The 26,410-nt window shown below is 39.0% G+C and overlaps 1 protein-coding gene across 4 annotated transcripts in view; it reads left to right on the forward strand.

Moving 5' to 3' along the window:
- Window positions 1–26,410, forward strand: part of TMEM132C (transmembrane protein 132C) — a 180,151-nt gene that overhangs the window by 9,811 nt on the left and 143,930 nt on the right. Inside the window, exon 1 of one of the 4 annotated variants that reach the window (XM_048963982.1) lies at window positions 1,556–1,704. The exons of 1 other annotated variant lie outside the window; for it this stretch is intronic. Coding sequence is in view for 1 of the 3 variants with exons in the window: in XM_048963981.1 (XP_048819938.1) it covers window position 13,476 (1 nt within the window). In the remaining 2 variants the exon portion in view is untranslated. Of the gene's footprint in view, window positions 1–1,555; window positions 1,705–8,414; window positions 8,473–13,465; window positions 13,477–26,410 lie in introns of those variants that run through there. 2 more of the 4 variants (XM_048963983.1, XM_048963981.1) reach the window with 2 other exon arrangements.

Raw genomic sequence — 26,410 nt, forward strand, 5'->3', positions numbered from 1 at the left:
CTGGCATAAGTTGTTAGCTCATCAAATCCCAGTTCCTTTGTAATTAAGGAAATTCTGCACCACGGGCACTTGGTCAAGTTAAAATTTATCTACTTATTTCAGTAGGAGCCTTGCCATTCATCAAGATTTCAGCCCACATACGTATTAGTCTGTATGTATCTAACAATTCATGGATGCTTGGTAAAGTATCTTTGTTCTACCTAATTTTACCATGTATATGGTATGAAATTAAACAGATTGGATGAAGAGGACACTTCTAGTGCTGTTCATGGGCAAAGAGCAGTTTTGTGTGAATCCTTTTCCAGCATTTACATATATTCATTTGCTGGAAGAGAGAAGCTAGTTCAAGATGCCAGATCTAATTTGGCACTGCTAGGCACTGTCAGAGTTGAATTGACTTTGGACGTCTTTTTATGTTAATTAGTCTGTTTGTAAGTGGTAGATGCTGTTTGAAAAATACTGTTTTGACATCCTCTGTTGGAGAATGTTTAAAACAATTCCTTGGAGTCTGTTCAAATTTTCCAGAAAATGTTTAATCAAAATAACATGATTGTTACAAGCAATGGAGTTTAAATAACTTATGCTTTTGTATTTCTTTGGGGTGAAAACTATGATAAAATACAACTAGAGCTCTATTATTCCATCCCTCATCTTGCTGTAGCCCTGCATGGGGATTCAGGAGGCACAGAGAGAGGATCTGACATTTTGGTGGAAGTTCTGGCAACATAGTTTTTATCTCTGACTTTATCTCCTAACAGATCATTTCATCCTTTCTGTCTTCATCTCACTTTTGATACTCCTGGATGTTAGTATTCTTTACGACCTGGAATAGCTGTCTGATACAAAAGAGAGATGGTAGTAAGGAAGGGCAATATTTTCATTGGTAGTCTAAAGAATTAGAATATCTTAGTTCTTCATGTTGTTCGAATGTTAAAACTCACTTCAGTTTGGAGTATCAATATTGATGTGGTGATTACTGGCAGAAATGATCTAGATAATAATGTGTACTGCTCACGTGTGTGATTCATCAGACCAAATGCAGATGTCTGCTTTAAAGAGACTTGTTTTGTGGGCTTCAGTTGAAGGTGCTGTCTGTACCTTTCCTACAATAGGATCACCAACTCATCTACACATGAATGCTGATGTTATAACACTGTAAGTACAGGTGAGATTAACTGAACTCATAGAGACTTCTCTGAGGAGATAGACACACCTGGAACCTTTAAGTGGTCACACTCCTTAAAAACTGTTTCTGTTTGAGCTCTAACTTAGGTTTATAGGCCACTGGAGTACACTGTTCCCTCACCCACAGGTGAGTAAAAACTGTTTCCAGAGGGTTATTCAAACTGATATGTTGTTTTGACTCCAAAGTACAACCAAATCAACCATTAGTATTTCTTTATGCTGAGTGCTAGAGGTCCTAGCTGAAAAGATCAGTTCTGTAACCTTTTCTCTACTTATTATGGATTTGGTTACTCAAAACTGTAAATCCAACACATACCATCTGTAGTAGAAATGCTGAGTGATGGAGCACCTGGTGGGAAGGCAGGGCCAACCCAGGGGAGCTCAGGTGCAGGCAATGTACCTGAGTGACCAGAAGGCTGGAGCCAGGATCCAGCCCTTCCCAGACCTCATTTAAGGTTTGGCAGTAGAAGCAAGGGGATCTTTTGCTGGAGAACCCTGCATGCCTGTGGCTTTCTGAAGGTGAGTAGTAATTTTCCTTTTTTTCTGCATCTGCTGTATTTGGGTTTGTTCTTATCTGCTGTAGCTAGGAGCTTTGTCACCATGCTGTTACTGTTACTTTTCAGTTGTGGGTTGCTATTCTCTGGTTGTATTCATTCCTGACAGTTTTTGAAGGCACATCTTTGGGTTTTTATTGAGATTTAAGTTCTATGCTAGCATGCTATAAGTATAATTAACACTAATATTTGAGTTCATTCTGAATATATTTTTTTGTTCCCTGTCTCCCTCCTCAGCATTTATAACTTTCAACTGAAAATGAAATCAAATAGTGTAAGTTTTAGGGAAACTGTTTTCAAGAAACAGTAAATGTGAACCACATGGAGTACTCAGAATGTGAAGACTTCGTTTAAGAAGTCTTTTTTTTCATTGGAAAAACTAACTCTAGTAGGTTTACTAAGCAATATTTCAAAGCAGTTTGAGATGAAAAGTTTGTGGTGTAATTCATTGCATATGTGATAATTCCTACTCGATCAGTTTTATATCAAAGGCAGGGGAGTAAATTTCTTTTTGTGGAGGGCTTGAGTGAGTATTTTAGGGAACAAATTTACTTGCAATTGTTTTGAGTGGCAGATATCTGCATGTCAGAACATCAGATATAGATTAATTGGTCAGCTCCGTACAGTATGATACCCTTTTAAAGTGGGACTTTCTCAAGCTGTAGCGCTTTTAACTGAAGTTTTCTAAGCTGCATATTTTCTCACTGATTTGAGAAAGTTTTTTGTTAAGTGGTTCAGTTGTTTCCAAGAACAAATCCAGCTAAAAATTGAGTTCTAGCCAGCAAGAATCATTTCTCTGAGTAGTACTATTTGGGTTAAATCCTGCAATTTTCACTGTTAGAGGCAAAGATAAATGGTGTTTTCCTTAATCTCTTTCTGAAATGGTGATGAATAAAAATGACGGCTAGTGTTCATACATAAGATTCATGACTGCAGATAATACCTGCAAGTGTGTCACAGCACTATTAAAAAAAAAGAACCAACACAAAACTGGGATAAAAATGCTTTTGAAACCATATAACTTTTGGGCAACTTCCATGAGAATTCTATTCTAAGTTGCCAGAGCTTTGAGCCTGCAAATTGAGTTTACTCTATTTTTAATATAAAATCAAGAGGTTGACAGCTATGTTGCTATGTGGTTCTTGTCTTTGTGGAGCACGCAATCTCAGATAAGGAGATGTTTCCCTTTAACTGTTACAAGCCGTGATGGAACCAATTTTTAGGGCAAAAACTGAAGCTACAGAAGCTTCCTTCCGTGCTCTCGGAATGTCTCATTCCTTTGCTCATTTCTATGCTGAGCAAGGGTGGAAACAATCTCAGTGGATGAAAGGGGTTAAGGAACAGGTGGTTGTTTATGGCTCTGCTGTCTCATTCCATGCACAGGATGGATAGTTTTCTGGGGGGAAAAATAACTTTGTTGTTGTTCTGAATGAGGTTATTGTCTGTGGCCTTCTGCTTCATTAGTTACAGAATCTGGAAGGTGCATGGATGTAATGGGCTCAGCACGACTTTTTCTGAATCTATGCAGAGAATTTTCATCTTTTTTTTCCTCGCTTGGTGTTGGTGACAGCATCCTGGAATGTATTTTCGGTAGCCCATTGAAGACCATGTGACTGCCCTTGAGAGCCAAATGCAAACTGCAGAAGAAAGATAGAGGATATATGATTCTGAACATGTTATGTTATAGCTCAAAAACTTCCCTAGGCATTCAGGGCTCTGCTTTCTGAATCCCTACCTTATTTTTACTTTCTGTATCCAGACATGCTGGATAGGTTTGCAGGTTAGCTTAGAAGAATGACTGAAGAAAGATAATGTTGGTTAGAACAGCTCAGTAACATTGTGGAGAATTATTTTCTATTCTTGTTCCTGCCATGGAGTTGATGTGATACTTTAAAGAAAGCAGATTTTCATGCCATAATTTTACATTTTTTAGATCTGTCCTTAGAGTAAGCAAGAGATTTGCTCTGAGTTAACACTAATACTTTGAGAAATGAGGCTATAGGTTTTCTAAATAAGGAGTTTGTATTAGCAGATACTTCTGAGTTAAGTTACTAATTTAGCTGTGGTGCAGTTAAAATTAGAGAAAATGCTGTCCTAGGGAAGTGTTGTGCAAGTAAATGAGTTAATATTTTTGAAATGCTCTGTGGGATGCCATGAAAAGCAACACAAAATGACACTGGGGTAGTAATAGTTCAGTGCAACACTTAAATATTGTCTTGGATTAGTACATAAGGTTATATGTAATGATAAAGAAATGGTGAGCTGCTGTCTATTCTTTCAGCCTAAGATCTTATTTGGAAGCATGAATGTCATTAAAGGCTGTATCTGAATGCATATGTATGTGGGCATGAATTAAGTTAAGTCTGGATTTCCTTATTACTTTTTTTAGTGCTTTACTTGGCAGATGTAACATTCTTTTTTTCTTTTTGTGAAGAAACCTTCTGGCTCATTGTAGGCTATTCCTGCTGCTTTTTAATATCCTTTGAGATTGATTCATGAAGTGCCAACATCTTGAACTGTGGAAAAAGAGAAAGACTTTAAAGATGCTGAATACATGGGAATGGATTTGAACTCGGACTCTTTCAGTGCCACTTTAATCTGAAAGAGGCATCTTGTGATTCAAAGAACTTTAGCTGTTAAGTAAGGCCATTAACTCCATCAGTTCTAGTTTGAGAAATACTCAGCATTAATTATCAAAGAGTGTAAAGAGTGTTTAGATCTGGTTTATTGGAATATTTTAGGAAACGACGTATTTCTTGGTTAACTTTTCAGTATGTCAGTATGTGAAAACTACTTAGAAGAAAAAATTGTCCAAATAGGTAGATGTGTGTCACTAACACAAAAGCATTCTTGAATTCAAGTGACTTGATTTTAGGGTAGGTAAATGCATGTTTATGTTTCACTAGCTTGATAGCTCATTGCAGAGAATGATATCCTGAAGAAACAAAAGCTCCAGTGAGCTGACTGAAAGGGAGACTTTTCACCTTTGAAGGTGATGATATCCTATGGAAGGTAGCAGATGCTCCATTAATTCACTGTTTTCCCAGAAGAGGGAAGAATTAAATATTTAGAGAGCAAATCAGAAGTGTTTTTTGAGGAATCAGAAGTCCATTTGATGGTTATGGAGTTCCTGAATGCTTTCTGAAGTGCCTATCTTCGCCCTATGTGATTATATTTTCTTCTGTTTACTTGCTCTTTACCAGCTAAATTCAGTACAGAAGATTCCTTAGCTGGTAAGCCAGAATTTTATCCTAGTATATTTCTGGTAAGAGGGCTATCTTGAAATTAAAATGCTTTGTGCTTTCTTTTGTTTTCAGTGTTATCACAGACCTGTTATTTGTAGCTCAGATGGATAATTTCTGGAAACCTGTTTAGTTCCCTTAGGCTCATTTTCTCACTTTTTTCCTTATGTCATCTGTTAAAAAAAATCATTCTGAAGGAAATGTGGCATTCAAATAACTGTAACTGAGAACAGAAGTCTTTAATTTAGACAGTTCAGCAATGCTGTCTGTGTGACAGAACCACAAGCTTTTCTTTGATAAGCAGTATTGACCTGGAGGATTTCTCATAAGTTCAGTGGGGTTGGAAGCATCATGGTCTATTATGAAACCTAGACTGAAATGCAGAGTTTTAATACAGGTGAATCCAGAAGATCTGCTTCTTTCAAGTCTGGACTTGAATGAAGCACATTGGACTGTCTGTTCTGTACATAGAACAGCTCAGTATATCACCAAAACAGCATCAGACAGTTTAACTTGCTGCTATTCCTACTCAAGCCGCTCACATCCAGATTATATGTAGACACATCTGCAATTATCCTTGTATCTTGCCAATCCTTGGACCCGTCCTCAAGAGCTGTGTAGACACAGGCATTGTGTCTCCTACCTGTGACAGCAAGTCCATCATTTCCACACAGTGTGTACCAGGTGCAGATTTGGGCTTTGGCCAAAACAAAGTTTATTGCCTCTTGTTTTATACTTTGCCTGTTTTTCAGACGTGGCCATTATACTGGCCAAGTACCCATAATAAATTATTTTTATGTATCTAATTCATTCTCAATGAAACGCACCAATCCATTAAGGATTCTGCACTAAAAACTGTAGCTCGTTATTTGTTCTTGTGGTGTATGACATCAGTAGAATGCCACAAGTTAATTACATTCTTAATTACAGCTTTGTATTGAATTAGGGACCTATTATACATAGAATAATTGAAAACCTGCTGAGATCATGTCTGGTAATATCTAATTGTATCCCATGATTTTTTTTTTTTCCCCCTAAACTTTAAGTAAATACTGGTATTTCATTTAGCATGGTTTTAATTAATTGACAAGAGAAATGTAATTAGAGCTGAGGCAACAGACCAACTGTATTAAAATAATCACTCCCAAATTAATCACATTTTGGGGAGCAATTAAGTTTCCAGAGCAGAAGCTGTTCTGTTGCATTTCTGGAAAACCTTGGGCAGACACAGCTGAAGAAAGCATTTGCTGCTCATAGAGGAGGAGAAAGAACTCAATGTTCAGAGGTATTCAGAGTGCTCTTTCAACCTAAAGAAACTCGATATCCTTGTAGCTTCAGGCATCAGTGACCTAAGAATAGCACAGGAAGAGAACTGGAATCCCATAATTTTCCTGGGTGTTCAGAGGGGCAGGATGTGACTGTATAGCACCAGTAACACAAGAGACTACTGATGGCCTGAAGAGCTGAGATGTTATCCCAGCTTTTCTTGGCTCCAGTAGAATTACTAGCTAGCTGCCAGGAGCAGAAGAGTTTCACCTCAGCATCAGTGAATGCGTGTTATGCCTTGGGCTCCTTGAACTTCCTGTTCATGCTTTCCAATGTGAACCTGCCTGGTTGTGGCAGTGTTCTGGAGGCTGCTTTGCCATCTACCATCCAGAGAGCTCTGTTGCAGGTAACAGGAAAATGTTTTGTTTCGTCTTTTCCTTCTCTCTGAATATGTTTATCTGCTCCTACCACTGATATCAAGAGTGAGTAGTTAGCTGAATTAGGCAGGATCTAGAAGTGAAGATGTTTATCAATAAAATCTTCTCTGATCTTAGGCAGAACTGCATTTTAAAGGAGTTATTTGATGATGTGCTTCTGAATAATATTTTTAATGACCATTTCTGAGGCTGAAATGCAAGCAGGAGGTTTGGATACGTCCCTATCTCATTTTCCTTTTATATAAGACTTGAAAGTTGCTTTTGGAAATGATTATTTTATATGCAATATATGTTATGTATAAAAGCTGTTTATTTAAACTGTAATAAAGCTTTAATTCCAGGATGGAGAGTATTTTTTTTTTTTTCCAGAAAGATTCATTTATTTCAGGAAATAGTTATGTTTCCTTTTTGTAGCCTTAGTTATAGGATATAATGTTTTTCTAGTTGATATCTTCAAAAATTTTGTTAGCATATTTAAACCTATCTATATATAACTATGCATATGCTTTGTATAAATGAAGAGCATATGCAAGGATAAAAATGATGCGCAAGAGCAGGTTTGAGATCTCACTGTGCCTGGACACAAGCAGAAACGCTAAGTACATCAACTGCAAACTGGCTGGCAGCCATAGCACATAGAATGAAGGGAATGTTTGCCTAAAAGACTAGATTGTGTCAGGCATGACTAAGCAGGAATTCTAGCTAAAATGTGTTAGCACATTGAATGCTTAGAGGAAAATAAGAACGTTTGTGGTCTTATCTTTTGTTCACTGGAGATGAGATTTGATATTTTTTTAATATAAAAATCAGGGAAGGGAAAAAGCAACTGTGCAAAGTTCATTTCCTTAAAGAAAGCTGTACAGGTGACTGAATATTTTCTGTGTCTCTGTTTGTTTCTTCTGGAATACGCACCTTTTCTAATATCCTTGTAGCTCATCAAGCACTGGACTAGCAGCAATTAAAGCTTTAATTATGCCCATGCACTGAACTGACCCATTGAGAGAAAGGGTGAGACTGCATGAAGGGGAGGGACCTTCAAGAGAGTAAAGTGATGAAAGATAGTAGCCAGGGCTTATATTTTCTTATTTATTTATTGTATTTTGTTATTGTTTACTCTTGAGGATAAGAGCTGTTCGTATGCACGTATGTTGCAGGATCTGCTTTCTTCTGAATTTCTAGGCATGTGGAAAGGGACAGCAGAGTCATAACTTCTTGGAATAAGTTATCTAGTAGGTCAAATAGCAAAGAACTAACAGCGGTAAAAATTTTCTCCCTTTAGGTCCTTTCATAGGACCTTTGTTTACAATGATATTATTTAACTAATAAGATATTAAGATATTATTTAACCTCTTCCCCCCCCCCCCCCCCCCCCCCAGTGAATGAGAAGAATTTGTGGGGAAGCATGTGATTTGTACTTCACTTTTTTGACATTAAAAATAATTTCTTTCAGGAGGAGGTCTGTCGTAGTTGAATTGTGCTCGCGCTAGGTAGATGAGAACCACTTGCTATAAGGTTTCTGAAACATTGTTCCTTTTAATTATAAACGTGGAGAGTATGCTGCTGTATGGGAACTGCTGAGTCATGGCCTGAACCTCTGATTGATCACCTGAGGTGAGCCTTGAGTCAGCCAGAGGAGCACAGGTGAAGGCAATTCAGCTGTGCTGCCGGAAGGGGTGGAGCCTGGCTGCACCCTGGCTCCTGGACCTATTTAAGAGCTGGCTACCAGAGGGGAAGGATCTCTTCTGGAGATCCCCTCTTTTGGTGTCCTTTGGTGAGCTCAACCCAAGGGTAAGCTCTTTCACTTATTCTCTTTTTGTGATCCTTGTTTGCTTTGCCTTACTCTCTTGATTATATTGCGATTATAACATCTTGATATCTATTGATTATACACAATTATATTGTGATTATAACATCTTGGTTATACAGCTGCTGACGTACATTTTCCTGTTTGATTATTAGTTTTCTGTTATGGGCTGTCATGTTCTTTCCTCAGTACTTCTCTTATATTAACCTGACTGGATATGTGTTCAAATTGGTGAATGGATAACTGTATTCATGTTTATGTAATTTGGATAGACTTAGCATGTGAAAGACTATGACCTGCCAAGGTTCTGGAAACATCTAGAATGCAGAAAAGAGGGATGCTGAAGGCTCACAAACTATGTAGGTCACTTTGAAAGTAATGCCTCCTATGTATTTCCATCAAAACTACAACAGAGCAAAGTAGCATTGTTTGATAGAGCAAGTTCTCAGCTGCAAAACACTATTTTCAACATAATTTCCACCATGGAGGGATTCAATTCCATACCTTTGTTTCATGTACACTTCCATGTCAGATGCTATTCTGTCAGACTGCCTCTCTGCTGCCATCTGTCACATGGCAACAAAATGTAATGGAATACTGACAGGAAGATTCAACCTCTACTGCCATCCCATCAACGTCCATCTCTGATGTTATGGGCCAACATAATAACATAGAAGGCATGTGCTTTCAGGTCAACCCTTGTAGACCATGGGTCTTCATTTCCCATGTTTCTGGTAATATGGGGAAAAAAAAAAGATTAAATAATGAAGCAGACACGAAATACTGTTGTTTAAAATAAGGATATTTTTAAAAAGAAAGCAAAAACCAACAACAGTGCTGTCGTTGGAGCTAGAAAGCACTACTGAGTGTGTTCAGCCTAGCCTGAAGTGAATGATTGCTTTCGTTGTCTCACTGGGAAAAGGCTAAATTACTTGTTTTTATTCTATGAATAGCAGGAGTCAATTGGTGGGAATTCATGTAAGAAACCTTGTGTGAGACCTACCTGTGGGATTCAGAAAAAACACGAGAATTTTGTGGAAATGTGAAGTCAGAAAATGCATTGTAGGAACACTGGTTATGCATCAGATCTACATTGCAGACCAAGAATATTCAGCATTGAGATAAAACTTACATCCAGGCTGCTTGTATAGAGCTCATGTTGTGATAAGCGTTGGTGGACGAAACAACGGGGTCAGAAGCCTACATTTGTGAAATTAACCAAGTTGACACGTGATTCCTGGAGAAGTCCTGTCTCCTGAAGGCTGTAGAAGTGCTTACATGGAATTAACTGACAGTAATGGGCAACTGTCTTTCTGATCTTCCCCCAGTTTACCTTAAGCCTTCCATTTTTCAGCAATAGTACTAAATGAAGTATCAGCTTGACAGCAGCCAGGTGTCGGCACATGGCAGAAGGTTTTAATTCTGCTTTTAGCAACTTGATAAGTGGTGTGCTAATATAAGCACAACTTCCCTTCTCAGTTGGACAGCTTGAGAGTGAAGATGAGCATGACACTGCCGTATCATCGTGTTTTGTTAGAGCTTGTTAAAGCTCTAATTGTTACAGCTGTCTCTGTAACACGTTGTCTCGGTATTATAACATCTATTTGATTATATACAATGACAGTAAGGAGATAATAATTATCTGTGAAGACTTTGCCTCTCAGATATGTACATTTTTCCCTGTTCTGCTCATACACTAATGCTGCTCAGAATTCATAAACGCTGCTGTCCTCTTCCATCCCCCTCCAGTTTCAGCAGAGAAAGCTGTGTTCTGAGAAACCAACAAGTGCATTTGCCTGCTTTATCTCTGAGATCCCATCACTTCCTCAGATGCATTTCAGCCTCAGTGTATGCTGTAACTTGTGTCCAAGACAAGCTGATGGTGCTGTAGCATGTGCATCTGATGGCTAGTATGGTTGTGATTTCAGTGAAGAAATTAAAAGTAGAATGACTCTGAAGCACAAATGGCCTGACACTGGTGTTTTAATATTGCCTGAAATAGTGTTTTTTGCTTTCTTTTTCATTCCCAGCAGATTTTAACCCTATCTACTCTTCAGCAAATCTTTGTGCTTGAGTTTCTTTGTAGTTTTATAGGGGAAATGTTTATTTGTTCTGTGGTTCCTAAATTTAAGTGTGGTTTTACTGTGAATTGCTGAGGAAAGATCAGTGCAGGAAAGTAGTGATTCTTCCATCTTGAGCCTGCTTTTGTTTCAGAACGATGGTATACAAATTAGAGTTGAGCCTCAGGGTTGTTTCTCACGCTTTCAATATTGAGAGTTTTCAGAATTAGTTTGGATTTTCACAGAATTGTGTGGCTCTGCTTGAATGGAAAAACTGTGTCTAGAAGGTCTGGCTGTTAGCGCTGGACGGATGGATGCACAGAAGAACATGCTGCCCTTTGGACTCAGTTACTTAATGCAACACCAGACAAAGCTGTGACAGTACACTCAGAAGCAGTCTCAGTGAGTCCTTTTCCATGATGCTGTTTGCCAGCTGAATTTAGTACTATGGCTCCTCTGATCAGTGGATAGGTTTTCCTCCAAATCTTTTTTTTCTTTTTTCCCCAACTGTTTTTCCATAGCAGGTTTATTAACTGTTGCCTGAGTTGCTTTGCTTGATGTTAGGGGAGGAGAGAAACTGATTGTGTCCCTAGAACTAGTTTAACTGGAATGCTTTGGATAATTCCTCAGTCTTTGGCCTTGACTTAAACGATTAGTATAAAATGTTCAGGGAAGACTTAATATTGAAGGTTCTGTTCTGCCCTTACTTGTACCCATGCATCTCTCTGTATTTTCACATTCTGCATCTCTCTCCTGTATTCTGCCCTCACTCAGATTTCACAGGGTTGATATTCTCTTCTCCAGCAGTTGGTGAGCATCTAGGGAATGCTGCCAGGTACGTGGGAACAGGGGAAGGCAATGTTGAGAAGGGAGTCTGATCCTGTACTATTGATATTTACCACCACATTAAGATCAAAATCCTAATGACCTCTAAAATAATTCAGTAGCTGCTTACAGAAAGGTACACACAAATGAGTAGTTTTGTTAGTGTGTGATACAGTAAGAACTGTGTTGGGAATGGAAACCATGTTTGTGTCTACTGCTGATTCGCAATAAAGACTTGTAAGTATGTGGTCATCTCTTGGTTCCTTCTAATTCTTCACTGGTCTATGACTTGTGGGAGAAACTATGAGAAAAGAGGTGGTGTACTGTTTGTAAGGATTCTGAAAAGACAACAAGGATGCTTATTGACAATGATTTCCATCTGATTGGGATAGCTCATGATACCACTGTACCTGGTTTAAGTCATCACCACTCTTAATAACTGTTTCAGCTGTGTCTTTTTAAAATGATAGCTGAATGCTACTGTTACCATGATCTTATTTGACATCTAAGAACTGTTCAAGGTGAAAAGCTCACTCAGCCTGTAATTTATTCTTTTACATTCCCAAGCGTGATGTGCTTGCTAGTGAAGTCTGAATTCAATGTAGAGAGGGCTTGGTCTTCTCCATTCCCTTGAAGTATTTCATTAATGCGTGCTTTTCACCATTACTTGTATAGCTACACTGAGTTTCATGTATGCTAAGTGGATTCCAGTTATCTTGTGGACTTTTAACTCTTCTTTCAGAAGCTTATGTATGAAGGTTTTGGTTTGATGCGCTTTTAAGGAAAGTCTATATTCCTTGGTGATAATATCTTTAACATATGAAGGTATTGGGGAACGTAGGCATGATTGGATTGGTTAACAGTTGACAAATTCTGTATGCATAGGCAAGATATCAGTTATTCATTGAAAATTGTATAATTGATCACAGGTGCATTTTTTCATATTGACACTTGCAGTGTTGACTCAGAAAGGTGAGAATGTTGAGTTGCATGCGTATTAGCCAAGCAGAACGTACAGCTACGTACCTTTTGCTTCTCAGCATTTTCTGACAAGTGTTTTCTTGTCATGTGAACCAGGCCTCCTGAGAATTTTAGAACTACGCTTTAGAGAAATGTTGAATATCCACATCTCACCAAACTGCCAAGTCCAAGAAGCCTTTAAAAGAACATTCCTGGAAGATTTTAGAAGGGCTCTTTGAGCATATTCTGGTTAGTGCAGTGATGCTTTTGTTAACCGTTGGCTGTTCAGTTGCCCCCAATTGCTGGAGTGATGTGTGGTGTGATATGGCCAGATGCAGGATGTCATCTGGAAGGATTATCTCATGTGTCACTTGCAAGAAAATTAATCTAATTGCTGTTCTGAGATGAGATATCAGCTGAGCATGTCGTTTGCAATGTGTTTTGTTATGATCTCTGTCCTACCACAGTAGCATTAGTGTGCAGGAGATAGAGGAGTGGTGTGTTGATTATTGAAGATGTGGAAGGAGTTCTACCTCTGAAAAGCATACGGGACTTTTTTTAGCAGCCATGAAGGGCACAGCATTTGTCTGATGATTCTGCCAACTTGTAGTTTAAAGGTGGGTTCTCTTTATTTAAACAGATTGGTTCTGAAGGAAGCAAATTTAAAAATGAATAAATAAATCCTTTCAGCTTAGGACTGTTGCCTTCCAGCTGTGCAGAAAGTGAATTTGATCGCTTTCATTTGTTCCTTTGTGGAATTAATTTGTTTCCTTGCAGTAACTGAAGTGGCAACTGACTTTTTCATTATAATTTTTTCTTACTAATTGACATACAGGTTTCCTCTCAATCTTTTATGAAATTGAATCATGCTATTCTGGAAGAGAAAAAGGAAAAATTTTCGGACTGCTCCCTCTGCTTCGTATCATCCTTAAGCAATTAAACATTTGCTGCTGGTAAATGAAATCACCTGGGAAGTGGTAGAATTTGTGAAGCTGCTGAAGAGTATGCAGAGCTCTGGAGTTGATGCTGAAAGGCAGTGAGTGAGCTCTGGGAGGGTCTGACATCAGGAATCCCAGAGCCAGAGAGGATCAAATGAGTGCTTGGGGATATGGATGATAAGCTACATTCAAGTTATGCTTTAAAGTAAGGTGTATGATAATTTATTTAGCCATTCCCAGGTTGGTACTTAAAAATAAAGAAATACCTAAGCTGATGACTGAGTAAGCGTGCTTTAGTGTAGCATTGGTGTGGGTTGGCTTGCTATAGAAGTCATAATTTTCTTCCTTTCATAACAGGAAAAGGCTTCATTTCATTATACTATGATATGTCAGGGAAAACAGTACATTAATTTAACTGATCACTTTGTGTTTTCAGCTTTAAAAATGTCATGCTCAAATTGCATTTCTGACTTTTCACCAAGCTCCTTTCCTTTCTGCAAAAATGTGTGTATGCGTATAGTATATAAACATATATGTATAATATAGGAAATATTTTGGTGAACTGACTTGTACTTGGCATGCACAAGTTATGTGAGAATCTGTTCTTATGATGAAGGGTGGCAGGGATGTTACTTCAGGTTTGTTTGCTTAGTGATGAACTGGTTTACAGCCAGAAGGGATGAGGAATTGGAAGGTTGCTTTTGAACTCAGTGACAGATTGCCAGGGGAACGAGAGCTATAAAGCCATTCATTTGGCTATGCTCTGGGGAGAGGCAGCCATCCATCCAGCTGAGTCAGCTAGAGAAATAAGGCAGGAGAAACCTGCCAGCCAACCACTTAGAAAATGTGTTAGCTGCTTTTGGGGATTCATTTTGTTAATCAGATTAGTTTAACAAGGTTCAAGAGGAGAACTGACCATGTGGTCACAAGAAGAAGTAACTTATGTAAGAGAAAAATGGCTAGTGACAACAGGTATAATGCCTAGTATTTTCTAATGTATAAGACAGTTCAAGTAATAGGCATTTAGCTGCGTGTTTCCTTATTGCAGTGCTGTTATGCTTTCATGTCAGTGCCTGTACATGGATCAATTTGAAGTGGCTGACACATGGGGTTTTGAATTCACTTCTTCCCACCTCTTCCCATGTTGCTTTCTTTCACATCACTTCTCTGTACAGTCAAGTATTTCTCACGTATTACCTCATTTTTACCCCCAGGCTCATGTGCTTTATGAAGACTCCTGATACTGTTATGTGTAAATGATGAGAAGGGTTGTACTGGACTCCCCATCACTTTTTTTTATCCTCCAAGCTGGAGATGGTTGGAAATTTGCAAGCTAAGGAGAGTGATGCTTAAAAATGGGCTTATGAACTCAGCAGAAATTACATTACAGAAACTGGTCACCTGAAAACATCAAAAACATGACTTTTTCTATAAGATAATAGAGAACCAGAGATGCAAGCTATTGATCAACTGCCTGCTTTATCTGTATCATTTGTAAAACCTTGTGTACAAATGCCAAGAAGGTATAGATAGAGGAAAAAATAATAGCTCTGGTAATATTGAGGGAGCCCTTTGATTTATACCAATTGAATCTGAGGTTATATGAAAATCTGTGAATATGATTTCTTTAGTGGAAAAAGCTTTTGTATTACTGTCTTTCGAATCCTGTGATCAGCTGTAAATAGTGCTTAGGACAATTGAGGCATTCTTACAACTGTTTTCTGTTCTTGGTGACGTGAACCTGATTTCAGTAACCTGTTCAAATGCTTCCTGGCAGATTAAATCATGTCGTGTTCTTCATTATACACAATAACACTGAGTGTTTCAGCAGAAATTGGTTTAGAATAATGCACAAGTTGGAAGTATTTTGATTGCTTGACATTTGAAAGTATGTTTAGCTGAGACACTATCATTACTTTTGCACTGTAAGAAACTAATGGCTGAGCTCCTTTAGCCATTAAGCAGTAATGGCCTAAAATCTTCTTTGGTTACAGGTAACTCTCTGAATTGTACCAGTTGTTGCTTGTGAAAAAAATAATTTATCTTGTCAATAAAATATCACTGTACACTTGTTAAGAAAAAAGATTAAAATCATTAATGTAACTGTGCAATCCTACACCTTAATCATGGTTAAATTTCTGCTGTAATATTAAAAATTTAATCTCAACTGCTTTTCATGACTTTCTCTGCTGCAGAGGATTCTGAAAAAGCAGACAAAGAACTGCCAAACAGAAGTTGTGTTCTGTGAATGCAAATAGGTTCTGCACCGTAATTAGTGGCAATTTCTCGTGCTGAACTGGAGGCCCTGTATTTTCATGGGAAAATCCGTTTGATGTGTACCATCCCTAATTTCTGCAGTACTGAATAACCAGGCTTTAATTCTGCTGTAATGAACCATGTGTTAATGCTACAGCCTTCTGTCCAGCCAGAAGCCAAAACACCATGTCTGACTTTGTAATGAATCTTGCAGTCATCGTGTTGACTCCGTGGGTAAGCTTTTGTTCCAAATCTGTCCTCAGATATTGCTAGTTTTCATTGAAACCTACAACACATCCTACATTTGTGCTTGGGATTACTCAGTTTACTGACTTTCCAGTGAAGTGTGAATGCTTCGTACCCTCGAGGCTGTTTCCTTGTTAGTTTTCAAACAATGGGATGTGGAACAGTGGAGCCGACTAGACCTGCTTGTATTGGGCAGTTTAGGTTTTGATTTACAGTTTTATGGTGTTTTTTTCTGTTCTGTTTCTTTAAGATATGAGTTGGACTGAACTAGCAGAGAAGTGAAGGTTTGCTGTGTATCTCTAGATGGAAAGGATTATTTGTGCAGCCTTTTGTTTCTTGGTAGACCTTTGAGAATATTTGTTTGTATTTTCTGATCAGTAACACCATTCTTTTTTTTTTCCCTTAGATTTTTCTACAACCAGATTGATTGATTCATTCAGTTTTAAGTTGCAAACAGGATAAGTTTTGTTTTGCGTGTTGGCAGCGTGGGTAGTTAAATCCAGGGAGACACGGAGTGGGTTCATGGGCAGCTCAGTACTGGAAATGACATTGCAATCCTAATCAAATGTGCACAGCTTGAGTAAATAGGATCCTTCCTCCCCTGGATAAAATGTGCATGAAATGTGCTCTTCAAGCTGCTGCCATCAGCAGGTCCGTGTGCTGCGCTTTCATGGAGCGGTGGCCGTGCTGTGGTGGCTGGGAAAGACCTTGAGATTGCCCGCATCCCAAGTGTTGGCAGCGTGCTTTGCAGGCTGCATGAGCTGTACAGAAGTGCTGCTCCTGGACGTAGATAAGGAATGCGAGTGCAATTTAATGTCCACCGTAATTGTTGGTCTATGGGATAGGTTTCTTCTGAGTTGTGTTGATTTGCAGGCAAGCGTGAGTAGCGCTGTAGGTTTACCCCTAGAGTCTAACCTAATTCAAGTGCATTCTAGGCTTCTTTGTCCGCGCTGCTTATCTCCATTAGCATAGTTGTTACTCCTGAGAGCATGTGTTCATTCATTGCGTCTCAGTGTGGCAGTCAAAGAATTAATTACTCTGAGAAGGGACAGGCCTCTTCTAAAGAGTTTCACAACTTCAGCTTTTAATGGATCTCCGTCCCCTGCTGAGGCTGCACCGCAGCTTGTCAAAGCATTCGAGGCGGCTGCACGGGTCAGCGCTTCCCAATGGAGGGACACTGTTAGAGGAACCGTGACGCTGGTTCCTAAGGCTGATTTACTTAGAGCTGGGGGAAGGGAAATTGTAAGCTTTTGGGTCATTGTTCACAGGAAGAGGATTCTGAAATTCTCGTTTAAGAGATGGGGAAAAAGAGTGCGGTACTTAAACACAGGTTACTTGTACGTTCGAGCTTTAACCTCGCTCGCAGGCTGCTTTCTAAACTGATTGCCTAAATGGTCTGTCGGCTGGATGTTTGTTTCATTATCTAATGTCACTTATTGATTTTCATTAAAAACATGTCAGCATTGATTTTTTTTTTTTTTTTTTTCTAAAGCACCCTCGGAAATGCATTCTGACCTTTTTTTTTTTTTCCCCCCCCTCCTTTTGAATCCACTGCAGTCTCCCACTGAATTAGTCTAAAGCAGGATTATTTTCTGACTAAGAAAAGTTGATTAAATATTTTGATGTATGAGTGGTTAAGACTGCTTTAAGAACAAAGCATACCACGGGGAAATGAACTGAGACAAGGGAAATGTTGAAAGGGAGGATGCTATAAAACAGGCACTTTGTCCATTCAAGCATTCTTATTGAAAGCTAGTGATGTAAATCAGTTGAAGACCTGGTCTGCGTGTTACAGTTTACACATTGGATTGTACTGGCATCATGCTGATATGGGCAATGAAATATTTTTAAACATTAGAATACCTGTCTCTATTCAGATTTCATCTCATGAATTTCTGGGGAGCCTGACGTATTTGTTCCTTGAGTTTTAAAATACTGTTGATGACAAACTTAACTTCATCAGCTGTTTGTCATACAACTTACTTACCTGCTCTCCTCCTGCTGCTCGTCATACTGACATTTTTCACATTTGAAAAATCATTTATGAGATGCATATGGTGCAATAACTTGAGATTTGCACTGTGGACCTCTGTGCAGTAATTCCAGCACAGCTGTCTTAACTACAGACCCCAGACCAGACACTGGTTCAAGACCTGCACTTCTGTCCCTTCGTTAGTGAATACTGTGACATCTTTTGATAAAAGCTCTGGTACGGTTTGGGTAGCAGAGGGTTCTGGAATAGCCTACAAACTCTGTGTGTGACTCTTTGTAAAGGTGGATAGGAAGTTTTCCCTAAAATTTTGGATTTTCCCCAAAGAAACCTGTGTATTTTGAGGAAATAATTGCTATTTGGTTTTCTTTTATGTTGTTCTGTTTTGTAGGAGAAATAGACTTCTGTACAGCAGATTCTCATCTCCTGGAGAAACAACATTCTGCATTCTTTAGCTAATTATTGCCTGTGTTAGCATGGCTCGAGTCCTAAGGCTTGTGGAGAGAAATTTAGCATTCAGTGCTACTCCTGAATCTGGTGAGGTCTCAGCTGATGGCAAATTCTCTTGTGTTGCTGGCTTCTGCTTAGTCAGCAAAGTGCTTCAAGTTAACTGATACACTGGAAGTAGGAAAGAATATCATTAACAGAAAGGAACGTTTACAAACTCAGTATGGGTGTAGGACTCGATGAAAGTCTCCAGCTCCATGGAATTCTTGCTGTGTCCTAATATCCTTTTGGGGGTGGATTTACAGCTGGAGCCTTTGTGAGGGTAGGGGGCATTTGTCTGCTTTATAAACTAAAATGCTGACCAGGTGTGGCTTCTGTCATTTGCATTACAAAGCTATAGAGTGTAAAGCTGGTGACTTCCCTTCTGGGGGTGAGCCTGATAGGCAGCTGGAAGGGTAGTGTCTGTTGCAGTAGTTCTTGACCTTTTGATCACAGATAGATATATATATATATATATATATACCCCAAGGGAAAATCTTTGAGTGCCTCTCCATGTGCTGCTCAGTGAAGAGCTCTTCACAAACTCTGCACTGAGATCACGTGCACCTCACCTTTCCCTGTTACACACACCTTCTCGCTTTCTCTTTTCTCTGTAAATGTTTTTAGGCTGCCTGTCCTTTTATCTGCACTCATTATGTTCATTGTATTCTTAATGCTTGTTCTGTAGCACAGTAAATTTCAGGATACAAATACAAGTGCTTGCTTTCTAAACACCTTGAGGGGTCTAGCATGTATTTAAGGGGTACCAGCTGATGTGTACAGCATTACTCAAACTCATATCCCCTCTGATGGGTACGTAGTTATCTAATTGCAGATGACTGCTGCAGCCCCCTTGAATAGTATAATAGCTCATTTCAACAGGAGCACCAACTTCTTGCCTCTTCATGCTACAGCCTTCATGTAAACGTAGCTATTGTTGCACAAAGCTGGGATGCAGGGACAGATGAGGTGTCCATCAAACACGGTGTCCAAACTCTGGAGGTGGCCATTCTCAAATGCCTCGGAGGAATGCAGAAGAAACCCCCTAAGGTGCCCAGCCAATTGTGCATCTCTGTAGGATAGGGCTGGAGGGGGTGAACTGGATTTCTTCCTGACCCCCACCTGTCAGTCAGCTTAGCCCTGAAGGATAAGCTGATCTTTTGAAGTTAAGGCTTAAAATTGTTGAGACTGGAGGGCATTGCTAATAGGTTACTGGGTTAGCAGGGAAAAACACTGGTACTGTGGATGGTATCAGCTTTGCTTTGATCAGGCTTTGTAGTGTTGCGTGCATGCTTGTGTGCACACAGATTTGACAGCTATTGCTTACTGCTTACCTATGCTGTCCATATTGCTAAATCAGCATCAGAGGCTGTATGCGGTGCAGTCCTGGCAAGAACAGATCAGAACTTTTTCTGGAGCTAGTAATGAAACTGTTCTGTTTACTGATATATACTATTCCTACTGATATACACTGTTCCCTCATTGTTTTAAACTGTGACTTGTCTGTGCATTCAGTATGCATGCACGTATGGATGCTAGGAGGATGCGCTCACTTGGAACTTTCAGTGATATTGAACTATAATTATTAAAAGAAAGAACTGCCACAAACCTACCAGGAGCAAAGCACTGAAAATAAAACTTTTTGGGGAAGCACAAATAACCGTATCATAAATTTTCTCCCTCTTGTAGTTTTAGTGCTGTCGTAAAAAGCCCACACCAGCTTTTAAAACCCAAAACTTTCTCTTACAATGGCCAGGGCTGAGCTTTGAAACACTGCAACAATTCATTGTCTGTGGAAGAACCCTTGCTGGGAAGGCTGTGATTTATATCAGCTTGCCTGTCATAGGGTGAAAGGAATGCCCAGTTTTCATTTTGATCAAATGTTAGGTTTGAAAGCCACCCACTGCTGTAAACTCAGTTGGAGTGGAGAGATGAGATAGAGCACATTGCATGCTTTGTTGCTGAGATAGTGTTTTAAGGCTGTCTGAATCTGTTTCCCATTGCTGAGTGCAGGGAGGAAATGTGTGGATTTTAAAAGAAGAGAAAATTAAAGGGAATCCTTTTCTTCTCTACTTTTGGTGAAATAGAAAATGAGGTGAGGGCAGTTCAAGAATGTACGCTCACTTAAGTAGATGTTTAGAGGAGCAAAAACCTTTCATGTAACTGTATGGAGCTGGAGCAGATGAACCTGCAGCAAAGATGGAAATGGAATTTTCCAAGTGATCTCGCAGAGATAAAACCTAGTGTCTGCTGCAAGCTGATAGATCTGCACTTTTAAAACTGAAGGATGGGAGAGGGAACTGCTTTGTTTTGTGATGAGATTTATTTTCTTTCATTGGATTTCCTCCATTCCCTCTTAATTATGTCTTCCATTTGGCAGCTATTGCAAGGACTTTCCTTTCTGGAGGGATGGATGCTGATGCAGTTCTAGGATCACATTATTATTTGTATTTAAAATGAGCAATAGTTTCATCTTTTCTTGACTGTGTTGGTGGCAATGCATTTGACTTTTATCACAAACTTCTGACTTTGACTAGTCTCATTAGGGTATAAGAGCATCTGATTTCAGTTTGTGGCTTTGAATTAAAATGGCATTCATTTTCTGATCTTTCTTAGGTTAGTGCTCAACTTGGCTGAGTTTCATGGCAGAATAACATTCTTACCTCATTAATGCTGCTTGTGTTTACTTTATCCTAAAATGAGTAATTAAAAATAGAATGAGTTCTAAATTGATTTGGAGCAGTCTTTCCTATGCCTATATTAAATCAAAACAATATGAGAGGCTATATGAGTTTATTAATGAGGATGTAAAAAAACCTGTGCTATTAAATGTGGCTGTGCTCTCGTGATTCTCAGTCACTATGGTACCAGTGAGTAACATCTGAGTGATGGTTCAAAGGGTTCACTTACCTACCTTATCTGCTGGCGTTTGTTTTGTAAATGTAAAATTAGGTGATTTAGGTAATTCCCCTGCTCCATCACCACCAACGTCTGTGTAGCCTCAGGCAAGTCATGCCTGTGTTCTGATACAGGGAGACTAGTATTGGTCTCTAAAGTGTTTTGGAAGTAAGCATGTTTAGGAGTGAGACACTGGTGACAGTGGCAAAATGAAATAATGAAAAAAAAAGTGCATTACTTCAGCCAGTTTATTTGATCAGCTCTTCAGGTCAAAGCAGGTTTAAGAGCCATTTGTGGTGCGACTCCACTGACTTACATAAACTGGGATCAAACTTGATTCATGTATTTGTGTGGTCTGACCCCTCTGAATTCTCTGGTCAAGTTATGTTAGGAGGAAAGAGAAGCACAAAGGTTCACTGACTTGTGTGTCTAAATAAAACAAAATCTTGTCAACAGCTGACTGCAAGAATTTTGTTCTGCGTTTTTTAATAGCAGTTTCAGGGACAGGAGTAGCAAGCTGAAATCTGCTTTTCAAATCACAAATATACCTCACTTATGAGTATTTCTAAGGCAGTTTTTGTGGAAGTCAAAGTATGTTTCTTTCTCCCATGAGGTGATAGGCTGTTTAGCTAGTTTAGTTGCTGCCTTATGAATACCTTTTAAAAACCCTATTTTTTTTCCTGCCTTTCTTCAGATATGAATTATATTATTTTAGTTGCTTTTGTATTTCCAGTCACACAGAAAGAAGTTGTCCTATGGTCACATAGCCGTTCCCAGCTGAGACTGACCAAAAGAACAGAACCCAGCATCTGCTCTGTAAGGCTGGTTTGCTGCGCAGCAAAGTATGCGACTGGGCGGGAGGGAGGTGGAATTCAGTCTGTTTCAGGAGAGCATCAAGAGCTGAGTTTTTGAACATCATGCTAATGATGAACACCACCAGTTCCCAGCTGGAATGTGTTATGTGCAACCATGGTGTCAGGTAGTGTAGCACTGTGGAGCTGGAAACGCCTGTCAGGTTTCTCTTAAAGCTCTCATTCTTGAAGTCTGCATCCTCTCTCTTTTCTCATAAGGTTTAGCTCTGTGTATTTTGCTTTGTTTAACCTATGGCCTGTTAGTGATTTGAGTACTAAGTGTGTTCATTTTTTTTTTTCCCAGTGATTTATTTTAGAATAACTTTTGGTGATACTTTATTTCATAATGTTCCTGTTCTTCAAAGTAGGGTTGAACATTTCAGTATCTTATTGTGCATCCATATCTAACTGCTTCATTATTATAACTTCATGTGTAATTCTGTGGGCTTTCCAAAATGGACACGAAGGTACTGCTTTACAGCTACAAATGGGTGGGGAAAAAAAGAGGACAACAACTTCAGAACTGATGTTATGGATCATTCATTACAAACCTAAGACTGGATCATCTTTTACTGTTGTATACCTACAGTCAAACATAGGTATGATTCCTTGGTACTAAATGTTAAAACGTTAGTAAGAATTATAGCAGAATTGAGTGAGTTGTTAAGAGTCACAGAAAAAGAATATCTGGAATCATTCTTGAGATATTTGAGTAACCTCAGTGTTTCATATAACTTCTTATGCTGTGGAAAGATCTGAAAATAGCTGCAGGGGGTGGTTCTGGTGTCTTGTAAGATTGGAATTTGTTTAGGAGAGTTCTTATCTGTGATGTTCCTCCCACACCTGAGATTTGTAACAATGGCGTAAATTCTGCAGAGCAGAAGAAGTCTGCTTCTGAGAGCTGTCCTAAAAATGCAGACACTGAAGAGATTGAGGGAAGGAGTGCAAGTTCCCTTTAATCTCCTTTTGTACAAATGATTTACAGATTAAGGATTTTGGATGAATGAGAGAGGCTCAACACTGAAATGTATGGGCCTGTGTGCAATTCATACAGAGCAGCTGAAACAAAAAATGCTTTTTTTCAGAAAGTTACTGCATGGTTTCCTTCCTTGTTCTATGGGAGACGATGAGGGGGAAAAAATGATGATTTTGCAGCTGATTAATCATTGGGAAACAGTAATCACTAGTGGTGTGTTTTGGATCATTATTCAAGTACTTTCAGACAGAAATAAACCAGAGAACTGTAACAGTAGCTTTCTCTAATTATTTTTCCAAGCTCAGCCCTACTTCATGTATCGAGCAGACCATTCCTCATCTTCCAATTTATAGTCAATAATCTCTGGGGCATAGATTGAAAACATCCTGCAGAGTTTATTCTAGAAGCTGACTTGATGAGAGCATATTCATCTCTTTAAAAGGCTATTTATTATTGAATTAATTCAAACTCTAAATTCACAGTTTAGATTTTACAGCCTATTTAAAAGCATGTATGTCTGATTGAAAATATTTTGAGACAGATCTTTACCAGGTGTAAATTGACACAGCCTCTCCAGAGCTGAAAGAATCTGAGGCAATTTATACCCGTGGAAGGTAGGACTGCTTTGATTTTTCTTTTCTTCTTGTGTATAATGCACTGAGAAAGAAGACAACCAGTCTTTAATCTGTGGAGAATTTAGACACTAATCAAGTGCTAAAGAGGCACCATGCCGAGGCTGAGAGCTAAAATCCTGAGGATGAAATCAAGTAATTGCTTTATCTCTTTCTTTTCAGGCATCTAGGGATGCTTAGAGGCAAAACTAAAAGTGAGTGAATGAATGTAGCCAAGTGGATTTAGCTGTGGATAGATGTATTAAACTTCTACTGCAAGCTGCAAATAATTGTCATTCAGTACAGCTTGCAGAGGCTAACAGTGGGCAACAGCAGCATTTGCACATCTGTGTGCTTATCACACGTGGTGTATTCTGTAAATGCCCAAAGCAATGGAAAACATGCTTGATTTAGGGATTAAAAAAGATCACCTTGATTTTTTTTTTTTTTTTTTTTGTTATAAATAGTTCATAAAGGAAAAAACTACCGTAGCTACTTAGATTTGTTCAGAGGTTAACTACTTGTCTCAACTGAGATTCCTGTTTGTGCAGTCATTGCAGTAGAAATCTTTGTGATTTTACTTAAGGGAACAATGTGCAAGACCTGCGGCTCTCAAAGGAGCAAGCCAAAAAAGTGTATGGGAGAGAGCAGGGAAGACAAGGGCACTTCTAAAAATAAAATAAAGGAGCTATTGAGTCTGCATAACACGCTTTTGCTAGGTTTCCTGAGCATCCTTGTTGAAGCAAGAGGTCACTGTGTTTTTTAGGATCACTTAAAAACTTCAAAACCCCACTTTCCCATTTACGAGCATTAGTGATGGGAGTAAGATATCATCCTGGACAGTGAATACACTGGGACAGTCTGCACCTCCCTCTGCACATCAGAGACTTAATTTCCGGTAACGCTGAAGTCTCAACTGCTGCAATTACCACTGAACCTCCAGGTTCCTGGCAACTAGCAAAAGAATGGAGAAAGCAGTTATCTGGGTAACTAGGGAATTGAACACCAGAACAGCCTTCTGTTTTCCTGGCACATTAATATACAGTGATTATATACCCAGAAGATTTCAAAGTGTGTGGTGGGGCAAGAACACAGAGCAGAAATCTCAGTTGTCTCTGAAGGAAGACTTCCCCTGGGAAAAGAAGTGGTTCTGAAATAGAACAGGTGTCTGTGTTTTGTAAGTATAGCTGATGGATCATTGATTCCAGTCGGTTGCATTTTACTAGACAGTGTGATGAAAATACTTTTTAGATAAACAAATGGCACGTTTATGTTCTTCCTCTTTGTAGCGATGTGTGCATTCCAGATCATCTGCAGTAGTAACGGCCAGATACAAAGCTGGGGCAGATAACAGAAATGATGAAAACCCACAAAAAATCCCAAGTTTCTGCATTATCTTTTTGTCTTTTAGGGTATTAAATATTAAATAAGGAATTTGGGAAAGCAGTTCATGTTGTTAATCTCTCTAGTTAGCAAAGTGATCTGAAAAAGGTTTTTGATTCAGGTTTTAACAAGTTGAACGACTGAATCACATTAAACTTCGTGATCCAGCAGTCACATCTTCAGTAATTTTTTAGTACATAGCAGCAAGTTTCTACTACTGCTTACATTTGAGGCACCTGTTAGGACATACTTAAAGCAGGTTTCTCAAAACTTCTTTGGCTGACATACTGTATCAGAAACAAAATGTTATTACTGGTTGAAGTGCCTCCTCCAATCTCTCTGGCACACTGATTAAAGAGGAGATGCACTGCAACTTCCTTCTGTTAGCTCATGAGATTGGCTTTCACTTATTTTCCCTGAAGCAATTCTCTTTTTTGCTGCTTGAACTCTAATCCTTTGCTGTTGATTGCCTGCCATTGTAAGGTCTGATGCACCCAGGGCTCACTTCATCTGTGTAGTTAAAAAAAAACCCAAACACCTACACAGATCTAAACTTACAGTGGAAACGTGCAGGTGTAATGTTGGCTTTGAGCTGTTTCGAGTTGCTTTCCCTACACCACCAAGTGCTTCAGGATGCTTTCATAGCAGATGCAAGGGAATTCTAGAAGATAGGAATAAGAATTTGTTTGTAAAAGGTGGGATTTGAAGGAGCTCAGAAGGGAACGTCAACAGGGCAGAATCTTTACAGATGATTACTGCTGAGAATGCATTTTCAGTTGGAAAGGCTGTTGTAAAGGTTGCATACGAGTCTATAATTTGAAGGACAGAAAGTCTAATGCTGTGTAATTTTCTAGTTTCTTCCACAGCACACTGAAAGCATGAATTGAGCTGTGGCTAGGAGGAGGGTTTTGCCTCAGGTTGGCAGGAGAACTGTGGCTTGTGTATCAGTCATGGTAAGTTCTGTCCTGCTTCATGCAGAAAGAAGGATCCTGACTGTTAGTAGTTACTACTTGGATGAGATTGAAAACCATCAGTGTTTGATGTCCTGGTGAAAAATCTAGTGATGTAGGAATAAAATCCAGGTGTGCTGGTATGCAGTCAATTACTCTAAGTGTGCTTTTCTCATGAACTGTTGTTTCAATTGGCAGCATTTCTAATGAGAGCTGCAGAAACTTAAAAAGCCAAAGGGAAGTTTTTCTTCAGTTACTGAAGTTATGAGGTTTCTTGTTCTGCTTTTTTTTTTTTTTTTTTTTTTTTTTAATTATTGTGGTTTCTTATGATTTGGTACAAGTTCTTTGAATTGGTGATAGTGCTGTGGCTGGAAGGAAATGAAATGAAAATGCAGAACAGAAGGAGGCTGAGCAAGACAAAGTTGTTTGTGCTGTTATTTGCTATTTACAGGAGTTAAGTATGCCCAAAAAGTTACCTACTTAACTACAGTT

This window comes from Lagopus muta, chromosome 17 (assembly GCF_023343835.1).
Source record: "Lagopus muta isolate bLagMut1 chromosome 17, bLagMut1 primary, whole genome shotgun sequence".
Lineage (NCBI taxonomy): Eukaryota > Metazoa > Chordata > Aves > Galliformes > Phasianidae > Lagopus > Lagopus muta.